At 31.6% G+C, this 11,269-nt stretch overlaps 1 protein-coding gene across 3 annotated transcripts in view; it reads right to left on the reverse strand.

Annotated features, from left to right (window-relative positions):
* The window catches only part of LOC111697900 (proton-associated sugar transporter A), a 24,719-nt gene extending 18,070 nt beyond the window's left edge, over positions 1 to 6,649 (reverse strand). For all 3 annotated transcript variants that reach the window (XM_023468037.1, XM_023468039.1, XM_023468038.1), the window contains exons 1-5: positions 6,547 to 6,649; positions 5,107 to 5,178; positions 4,166 to 4,283; positions 3,498 to 3,569; positions 3,038 to 3,111 (exon numbers count right to left, since the gene is read on the reverse strand). In XM_023468037.1, the coding sequence (XP_023323805.1) occupies positions 3,038 to 3,111; positions 3,498 to 3,569; positions 4,166 to 4,204 (185 nt within the window). In that variant the 5' untranslated portion in view covers positions 4,205 to 4,283; positions 5,107 to 5,178; positions 6,547 to 6,649. The remainder of the gene's footprint in view (positions 1 to 3,037; positions 3,112 to 3,497; positions 3,570 to 4,165; positions 4,284 to 5,106; positions 5,179 to 6,546) is intronic.
* Positions 6,650 to 11,269: the final 4,620 nt, after the last annotated feature.

Here is an 11,269-nt window from a genome sequence, read left to right on the forward strand (position 1 = left end):
ATTATCACTTTTCAAGTAATAAAAACAACATTATTTTCCACATTTTGATCAGATTCGGGCTTCAGAGGTACCGTTGTAAGTCGAACATTGCTATCTTTGCTTGAAACTTTGGTTGCGGTCCCTTTAATATTTCATCAGCAAAAATATATTTTTTTGAATATTTTTCTTTTCAACAAATTTGTTGATAGTTTGTAGGAACTTACATTTTATGAGATTTCCATTGAATGGTTGTTTGCTTAATAAAGCTTAAGAGAGAAATTCCTGTTAAATCTTATCCTGGCCCAGCTATTTTCAATTATTAACTGAAATAAGTGAAATTCCAAATCCTAAAACAAATTTCCATATTTAAATAGTTTATTTTTATCACAAAGTTGGTGCGTAAAATAAAAATGTTTAAACTTTGTTAAACTTTAGAAACCCGGGATTATTGATCATGAGTGAAACAGATAGAAAGATGGGGTTCACCAACATAGGGTCAAACGACTGAGAGTCAAACGACCCAGGGTCAAACGACCTTGGATCAACCGACATAGAGTCAAAAACGTGACAAAGGTTAAAATGACAATGGGTCAAATGGAAAAAATATGTTATGTATTATTTCTGGGTGAGGTTAGGTTAAGGCAATTTCAGATATTTATAATTTTCAGATATAAAAATCAACATTGTATATCTCCATTGAGAAATAACGTCGACAGTTCCTTTAACCTTGGTATTTGTAAAATAAATCAAACTTGTGATCCAAAAGTGAATTTCCAGAAAGGTTGAACATTTTATTTCAAATGTCAAAACTCTGCACGAACACAAATATAAGAGAAAAAAGAAAAAAAAGTTTTAAAATTTTGAACTTTTGAATTTTTTAAAACTCAAATTTTACTTTAAATTGGCCTGAAACAAAAAAGTTTTTGTGAGCTATTAAAATATTTATTGTTAAGGTGTTTAAAACCGGCCATGCACCAGCTAAAACTTGCTTATGTTCGAAATTTTTCAGGTTCCAATTGCTTTGGTATGCTGTATTCTATTTCTATATATATTTCTATTTAAAAAAGGAAGGTTTACTTTTTAGTGAGGGCTTTTTCATTATTTTGCTAAGGTACAATGTGTGGAATGAAACCAATTGTTTAAATGTAACTAATACACTTACAGGAGACCAATAAATTTAGGAAGGGGAAATAAGATAAAATACCTTTCAAATAAAGACGCAAACGTGTATAATGGTGCAGGAGGGGTTGAGGGGGAGGGGTAGTGAAAAAATGTTGTCAAGATTCTTGGAGGCAAATTTAAGAAGTGATTTTGGACCTATTCCTATAACCGAATCAAATCAAATCATAAGGGTAAGAAATTGCTTTAGGCCTCCTCATGCTATTCGCCCTGCATTTGGGGTTTTCAGCCAGGATCTGTATATCGTTTCTCTGTTATGTCTTTACCAGGCTCTTTAGAGCGCTTTGCGCCCATCTTCAATTCAAACTTTTGATTGTGGATTAATCTGTGAGCATCTTAACTAATTGTACAAAAAAAAAATAAAAAAAGTTAGCGAATTAAATATTTTTTTCGCACATTTTTAAAATAAAATAATCATTAAACTTTTGAACACACATTTTTGTAATTTTGAGCATTGTTAAATCTGTCATGGGGTCATGTGAGGTCTCACACAAAAATTGGGGCCGATCGGTTCAGACTTTTTGAAGTTTACTGGACACAAACGGACAGACAGACAGAAGAGCAAAGTATATACGGTGGTAGGCGATTATATCAATACAATGAAGACGACTTTCGATTTCAATTTTGATTTTAATTAAGCTATTAAACAGCATAAATACAAAAAAATGGAAACAAAGAGAAGCTTAAAAAAGCTTTTCTTTAATCACTTTTGAACTTGTAATTCGAAAAAATGTTGTTAACAATAAAAACTTAAATTAAATAGTTAAGTAGATCTCGGATGAAATGTTGCGTTTTTACTAATTGTTACTTGCATGCAAATTTGATCCATGCTACTATTTTGTGGAACTTATCATTTGACAGTTGCCAAACATGAAATTTCAAATACATGTAAATGGTTCATCTCCCTGATTTGGGTTTTATTATTTTGAAGTATTGAAGTAAAAGTATTTTCTAAGATTGAAGGGCAAAACTAAAATTTAGAGCAAAATTGACTATGCAAAAATCAAGATTGAACATGGCAGAGCCAAGTGTTTTTCACAATGGCCGATGTCCTGCATGGAGCGGACTCTTGCATGGGGCGGACTCGACCCCTAAAGTTTTAATCATTTTAACACAATGTTAGACATAAAAAGCCATGTTAAAACATTAAAATTATTAGTTGATATATATTAATACGCAATAAGTTCTTAAATGTATTTTAAATTTTAAATTTCATATCATCAAACAATTAATATTTACTGCAGGAGACATAGATAATTTGTAATGTGTTTTCAAATCAAAATACATCAATAATTATCGGAAAATTTCATAACATCGCTTTTTATTTCAAACATTGTATCGAGTCCGCCCCATGCAAGCACCGGACCGAAGACTGTCAATCAAAAACTCTAAATTTAGATAAATAATGTTAATTTTGATAGGATCGCATAAAACTTTGATAATATTTCAAAAAATTATGATAGAATCTCGTAAAACTTCGATAAAAGTATTTATCATTTTGATACGTAAACATACAAATAGGCATTTTTTTATGGTGATATTATCATCATCGGTGATAACATGCCCGAATATTTTTAGTTATGCCAACAAAAAATGTTTTAAATAGCCAATAGGACACAAAGTGGAACAAATTTCAAGACTGGGTATACTTTAAAGTATCACAATGCATTGGCCTTCGAATTTACCTTAATATGTCACTGATTCTTTTTGTAGCACTAGTTATGTACATTTTAGAACTGCTAAGCACTTGTTGTTAGGAAGTAATTTGATAAATTTTAATCAGATTTTTGCGTGAGAGATTGCAACCTTTGACTGAAGGTGAGGAAAATATTAAGATTATATCTATTCTTGATAATCTTGAGATAAATAATTTGTTTACCTGGATTTGCTTTTATAATGATGTTCATAATCCTCCCCGGCATTCACAGATCTTATAAACTTACTTTTCAAAACCTAAACAGTGGGATTTATTACTATAGCTTGTTGAACCCAGCTTGGACTGGAATTTCCTGTAAAAGTCAACCCACTCTTCTTAAAATTGGTATACCAAGCTAAAACATACTCGTGGTCTACCAAGTTGAAGTTAATCAATCAAAATTTGAGGCAAATCGGTGAAGATGTTCTTGAGTTATGAATGGACATACAAACAAGAAAACAAACGGAGATTATTATTTTGTACATATGAATAATACTATTTTCATGTTATTGTAAAAATAGAAATTTCAAAAATTAGTTTTGATTTTTTTGTGATATTTTGAAGATGGTGTCGGTAACAGGCGTTTACCTCAATTTAAAAAAAAATATCTTTCATACTTTTTATTTGAATTATTTTAACTTACGTTCACGTTTTCTTCCACAGTACTTTTTAACCCTTGATCTTTCAACTCTCCCCATTTCTCCTTCGCCTCCTCCTTTTTATTCCATTTTCATTAGTTTTCATTAGGTTTCAAAACTAAAGAATGCGCTATATATACAGGGTTACCCACAAAGGATGAGGCTGTATAAAGACGATCCAAAACTTTAAAGATTTGACCATTTGACGCTTGATTTTGGGTTTCTGTAATCAATTTAGTACGTTGATGGCCATACAAGAAACCCTGAATGCAAGCAAACGGACCAAAACAAATTCTTTAAAATAGTCTTTGAAGTCTCATCCTTTGTGGGTAAACCTGTATCTTAAAAGTTCTGTAAATAATGAATTCAATGTTTAGATCTAATACTTTTTGGGCTATATGTCTTCGCAAATGCCACTTACAACATTTTTTACAGAGAAACATTTATACTAGTTTACGGAATATGAACTCTGTGAGGATTTTAATGGTTTAAATAATTACCTCGTCGATTTCGATGAATTGAATATTTAAGCTATAGCTAGAGTTACGGTTTAATTTAAGCTATAACTTTGCATTCCTGAGTGTTAAACTCAGCTTTCAAAACAATAAAGGAAGGATTTATAATCTTCAAAAGTCGAAATTTTTCCAGATTTGAATGAAGGTTGAAAATGTTCCTTAAGAATATGAAGTTTTCCCGCGTATTTTTCCGCCATCTTAACCCAATACCACGAGACCTGCAGACTTTGCTCCGAGCCCCGAAACCTAGCTCTAAGCCTAACCCCGATACAACCCCTGCATTATAAATATATTAAATGGATATAGACGTAACAAGTGACTCTCCATTTAGAGCGTGGCATCTCCAATTCACAACCCTCACAAATCAATAGTGAATGAAATATCAATGTTTATCTCCTTACAGATTTTTTTTCAATTGACTTTTCACAACTTATGTGATTGGCGCATTCTACTACAGAAACAAGGGAGACAATTGTCTGAATAAAACTCTTTAACCTTAAGAATACATCAATACATTTATCGTTTTGAAAAGTGCTGTTGTGAATCAAGCTTGACCCTCTTTAATCGAAGGATCACTTGAGATTACAACAACTATCCCGTAAACCTTTAAATGTTGGGGGAAAAAATTTGCTAAATTCTAAAACATTTAAAGTTTACATTTTCATATCTTTTGAAAAAGCTTAAAAGTTAGGTTTGTTATGTTTCACATTTTTGATCAGATAAAGGTTTAAAGGACACCATTTTGAGTCGAGCATGACCCTCTAAAATTGTAGGATCACATGACATTAAATTTGTTAAATTGTCATCAGTTCTTAGTTTACAATTTCATTTTTTTTAATTTTTAAAGAGTAAGTCTAGATTAAAGAAAAGGGGCTGACGATATTTTTCATTTCCTTTGGAATTGAGTTTTTGCCAAAAACTCAAATCTTCAGATCCCAATATCTTTGCAACCTGATGGTGCAAACTTTTGATATTTCAAGCTTAGATTAATTTATCTATAAGTGTCAATAGTTTGAAATATCAAAGGTATACGACATTGTGTTACAAAGATATAGTTGTAAGAAAATCAGAGTTTTTGGCAAAAACTCAACTCCTTTACCTAGGTTGTACCACCACCTCCCCCCTCCACCTTCTCCATCTATATATATATGTTCAGATGCAACTCAGAATTCTAAAATAAAGAAAAATGAACTGGTTTATCATCATGTAGTTTATCGACGTATAAGATATTTTTGAGGAGATCATATTTTACAAAATGTTTTTAGTTTGAGCTGATCTAAACCCCCCCCCCCCATTTTGGACGTAATATTGCTAGGGGTTAAGAACTGGTAAAAGTTAAAACTAGTTCCGAAATCAACCATTTAGTTTTTTTTGTTTATTTTGTTTCAACCCGTATTTGTCCAATTTTAAGATAATTTCTAGGTTGTATTGAGTTTTGTTAAAGGTAAAATCTACTGAGTTTAAACTAAACGCAAATCTAGTTATTTTCCACCTTTGATATATTTGATAAAATTGGCAGAAGATATAGTTTGAAGTAAATAACTATAAATTTATGAAGTTCTAGAGTTGAGACTTATTTTTCTGAATTATCTAAAAAGTGGTTTAAACTCTAGAATTTGCAACACATATTAATTACTACTAGGATAATTCCATGTCTTGATCCCTAGTTGTTTCTTTTCTCTTGATATTGATAGAGGATTTAAAAAAAAAAACTTGAAAACATCAAAGTTTCTGAACTCTTGTAAACTAAGATTATATGAACTAGGATTAACAATAATCAATAGAGAATCTTTAAAAGTGCAAATATCTGTAACATAACAGTATTTTCTAGAAAGTAAAAGGAATAAATATCCTTAAATATTTTTAAACAAATGCTGTCAAAAAAAGACTTAAAGCGTCATGAATTCACAAAGGAATCTCCTATAAAGAGTTTGCTGGAAAACTTAAATTGTTCTTCAAAGAATCTCTAAAAAACCACAACGATCGCACAACTAAATAAAGTACATTTGGAATTATTTATAAATATTCCCACTCTTGTGCCAGCAGTCACTGCAAACTATACAGAAATGGTAAAATATTTCTGACATTACTGGTATGGTTGTGTGTTCTCGTGGCTCCTCTAGTTTTGATTTTATATACATGTATGAAAAAAACACGTTTTTTCCAAATTAAACTTCAGAAATTTATAACATTGATGTTCTTTTTAATAGTTCTTTAACAAGATGAAAGTTTTATTATTATTCAGATATTTTTTATTCATTTATTCTGTCAAGAAAACATCATTACTTTCTTGAGTATGCGATTTTTAGTATCAAATGCAATCAAGCTAAATAAGGGCGTTTGCATTTGCCATTTTACAGTAAAAATATTTTTTATTCTGAAAATTGTTAATGTAAAGACTTGTGTTGCACGCACAAATAACGTTTAATATCATATAATATCGACTGACTACAATATTATTATCATGATCAAATTTAACAAAAAAAAAGATTGAAATATTTTCTGACCATGTTAAAAATATGTCAAGTTAAATAATTACCTGTGTTTGAAGTTGTATATAGGAAGGTGCACCCCCCGGCTACTACTGCAGGGGCCGGGGGATACTAGAGTACCAATATACCGGGATACCAGGTCACCACCACCTCGGGACTCCAAATCCCGCGGACCAGAGAGGACAAGGGACCGGCCTCTAACCTCTCATCTACGGTTAACCTCAACATATATTCTCGCATCACGTTCAGGTGCCGCCGACTTTACTCGCTTTTCCGACACTTAGGATATTCTTGCATCTTACATTATACTAGCTTGGAAACCCTACTTTGCCTGGAGATCTCAACAATTTAGTTCCTTGGAAACCCTACTTTGCCTGGAGATCTCAAATTTAGTTCCTTGGAAACCCTACTTTGCCTGGAGATCTCAACAATTTAGTTCCTTGGAAACCCTACTTTGCCTGGAGATCTCAACAATTTAGTTCCTTGGAAACCCTACTTTGCCTGGAGATCTCAACAATTTAGGTCCTTGGAAACCCTACTTTGCCTGGAGATCTCGACAATTTAGTTCCTTGGAAACCTTACTTTGCCTGGAGATTTCAACAATTTAGTTGCTTGGAAACCCTACTTTGCCTGGAGATCTCAACAATTTTTTAAAGAAATCTTAGAGTATTCCTGCAGTTCTTTCGAGCTCCCCAATCAAATATTTGAGGCAAATCGGTCAAGGGGTTTCTAGGTTTTGATCGGACATGCAAACAAACAAATGAACACAGACAGACAGACACATAGAGATCCTATATTTAAGATTTTACATTTTGAAAGCTAATTTACTATTCATTATAAAAATAATAATTGTCTGTCTTGTCAAATAGTTTTATTTCTAGGAACTTGGCTGTAGAAACTAAAAGCAATTATATTATTCCATCAATTTGCTCTCCCTTGTTTTTCTACAATTTGCATACTGTTTTTATATTGTATTAATACTGTTTTTATATTGTATTAATACTGTTTTTATATTGTATTAATACTGTTTTTATATTGTATTAATACTGTTTTTATATTGTATTAATACTGTTTTTATACTGTATTTATTCTGCTTTTTAATGTTTTTATACTGTTTTTATATTGTATTTAAACTGTTTTTTTAATGTTTTTATACTGTTTTTATATTGTATTTAAACTGTTTTTTAATGTTTTTATACTGTTTTTTTAATGTTTTAATTCTGTTTTAAAGATATTTATTTTTATTGTTAGCTGCCAGAGATTAGAGCGCAGCTATTGAATACTAACTCGAGAAACTTAAGCAACTTGACCAACTTGACCAACTTGACCAACTTGACCAACTTGACCAACTTGACCAACTTGACCAACTTGACCAACTTGACCAACTTGACCAACTTGACCAACTTGACCAACTTGACCAACTTGACCAACTTGACCAACTTGACCAACTCGAGCAACTTGAGCAAATAAACAAACTTAACCAACTCAACCAAATTATTGTTATTATTGTTATTATTAAAATTATTATTATTATTATTATTATTATTATTATTATTGTTATTATTGTTAATATTATTATCATTATTATTACTGCTATTATTTTCTACCCCCCTGTGTTTAGGCTTCTGCCTAATCTAATCAATGAATATTAGCTGCAGAGATGAACTTGTAATAAGGTTTGGACATAAACAATAACACATTTAGAATAGATAGATATATAGACAGATAGAATATATCGCCGTTTTTTAACTTTAACATTTTTAATTATTGCAATTGATTTTTAATCACTTTAATAGAGAACATAGAGAACCTACTTTTGAAAAAATCAAATTTGAAATTTATAAACTTGAATATCTTATCCACACAAACCATTTAAGAGTACTATTGTAAATGGGACATCTTAAACTAAAAAGGGTTACTTTAAATCAGGCCTGCGGTCCCTTTGAGAAACTTTGACAGAACTCACTACTATGTATATTTAAGTAAAATGCCTTACTCAACTTTATACTTTATCAGCTTAAATATGCTGCTTCAATCTATTACAAACTCTATACTCTCTACCTATACAGGTTTATACGATCCATGAATAACAAGAGTCTGTGTTGAACTGTCTATATTTAGATATAAAAAGGTAAAGGTAAATAAGGTAAATAAATATTATAAATATTTATATATGTATCCTCCGCGCTCTAGGTAACTGAAAGCATCGGTAAATATTATAAATATTTATATATGTATCCTCCGCACCCTAGGTAGCATCGGTAAATATTAAAAATATTTATATATGTTATTATAAATATTCATATATGTATCCTTCACGCCCACCCTCTACTAAACTTTTGGTGCGTCCTGCAGTAATTTGCAGTACACTGACCAAAGTATGCAGTTGCACTTGTACCTATGTCAGAAAAGATGAACTATTCAGTTATATTTTAAATACACAGTTATACAGCGTGTCCCTCAAGATCTGATAATTTTAAATTGTAATAACTGATGTGAATTATGCTCTTGGATAAAGAAAAAGTGTAAAACTGTATTGAACCGAGAATACAATCTGTAAAGTCGTGAACTCTGTACTCTTACTTATTGTGGGCAGCCCTGTAAGTACCCAGCTAGAATATTAATTCTTTTCTTTTCATAAACTTTGTAAAGTTACAGTTTTTATTATTTTTCTTTTCACACACTCCTCTCTTTTCTCTGTATAATCCTTTCTTCAACTTTTACAATTTTCATTTAGCAACGATATTATATTAATTTGCAGAAACTTAGGGGACTATGGGTTCTGGAAAACTTGGATTGAGAGGGGGGGGGGGGAAAGGGCATTGTCAAAAAATGTCTACTAATATTGTTATAAATAATACTGTAGATTTAATTTCTTTCACATAACCCCCTTGTTTGATAAAGGATGAAAGTGATATCCCTTTTTCTTTATCAATTGTGAATCGAACATGCCTCTCTTTGATGAGAGTCTCATATAGTCCATTAACGATTAAAATTATTATGATGCACTCTTGTAGCTCTTGGTAAAAAGTAAAAGTTTGGTAATGGTATTTCTGATTTTATGCAATTTAAAAATATCATTAAGAATGTTTTGCAAGGATTTTATGGAATACATAAAAAACTATCTTAAAAGAAAAACATCCTCTCGATTTCTAAACTTAGATTTCTTTTCTGTCTGTTTGTCTGTTTCTCCAGGGGTCAGATTTAATGAAAAGCGACAAATAGTTGAACAGCATAACTTCAGTTCAACCACCGCACTGCCGACGTAAAGCTGAAGAGAATTGGCTTAATTTAGTCTGGGTAGCTCAACTTCTACTCTGGTCCCAGTAAGTTTTTTATGTATGTTTCTCCTGTTTCTTTAAGTTATAGCTTGTCTGTTTCTCCTGGTTTATGCTTGTTTGTTTCTCTTGGTTTATGCTTGTCTGTTTCTCCTGTTTTATGCTTGTCTGTTTCTGCTGGTTAATGCTTGTCTGTTTCTCTTGGTTTATGGTTGGCTGTTGTTTCTCCTGGTTTATGCTTTTCTGTTTCTCCAGGTTCCTATTTGTCTGTTTCTCCTGGTTCATGTTTGCCTGTTTCCAGTGGTTTGTTTGTCTGTTACTCTTGGTTACTTTTTGTTTGTGTGTTTTCACTGGTTTGTTTGTCTGTTTCTCTTGCTTAGTTTTTGTTTGTTTGTTCCTGATGGTTCTGTTTCTGTAAAGTTTGTCTTTATATCTTATTAAATGTTTGTCTATTTTTCTTTTTTCCGTAAATGTCTGTAAATTTCTCAAGAAGTTATAGATATATATAACTCCGACTTACCCATATTGTGATTCCTTAACTACGTTATATATATAACAGCGCATAACTTGTGATTACGTTGTTAAGAACCCAATTCTAATCTAAACTGAAGAAATATAGACAGTTACTATAGAAACTTCTTACTGTTAACTGCAAGAAATAAATAGTTTCCTGTTTTGATAAACAGGTTGAGGATCTTCCCTTTTAATTTGGGATCGATAGTAAAGAGCTTCCAATTAATATCGATAGCTAACAAGATCGCGTCCAGTGGCAGTGGCGTTGATAAATCGTATTCGTGTGGTGACTGGATTGATAGTCAATATAATCTGAGTTGTACTTGGATAGATACGTTCCCAGAAATTTCTTATGGAGTAGGCATTTCTTACATGTAAACATCTTAAATGTAAATTGTAAATTTTGCTTTCTGTTCGTCTTTTTTCTGCTGGTTTGTTAATTCAAAAGTTTGCCTAATTTTGTGTTTGCCTGTTTCTGGTTAACTATCTGTCTATTCATATGTTAGCAGTTTGCTTGTTAATCTTTCTGTTAATGTTATTGTATCTCCTGTCCTTGTTTTCGGTTCAATATACCCTGGAGAATAAACTTCATTATTAGTTTAAAGGGACTATTCAGAGAAATATTGGGTTACAGGGGCTATTCAGGGAAATATTAGGTTAAAGGGGCTATTCAGAGAAATATTGGGTTAAAGGGACTATTCAGGGAAATATTGGTTAAAAGGGACTATTTCGGAAAATATTAGTTTAAAGGGACAATTCAGGGAAATATTAGTTTAAAGGGACTATTCAGGGAAATATTAGTTTAAAGGGACTATTCAGAGAAATATTGGTTTAAAGGGACTATTCAGGGAAATATTGGTTTAAAGGGACTATTCAGCGAAATATTGGTTTAAAGGGACTATTCAGGAAAATATTGGTTTAGAGGGACTATTCAGGGAAATATTGGTTTAAAGGGACTATTCAGGGAAATATTGGTTTA

The sequence above is a fragment of the Eurytemora carolleeae genome, unplaced genomic scaffold (assembly GCF_000591075.1).
Source record: "Eurytemora carolleeae unplaced genomic scaffold, Eaff_2.0 scaffold288, whole genome shotgun sequence".
NCBI classification, from domain to species: domain Eukaryota; kingdom Metazoa; phylum Arthropoda; class Copepoda; order Calanoida; family Temoridae; genus Eurytemora; species Eurytemora carolleeae.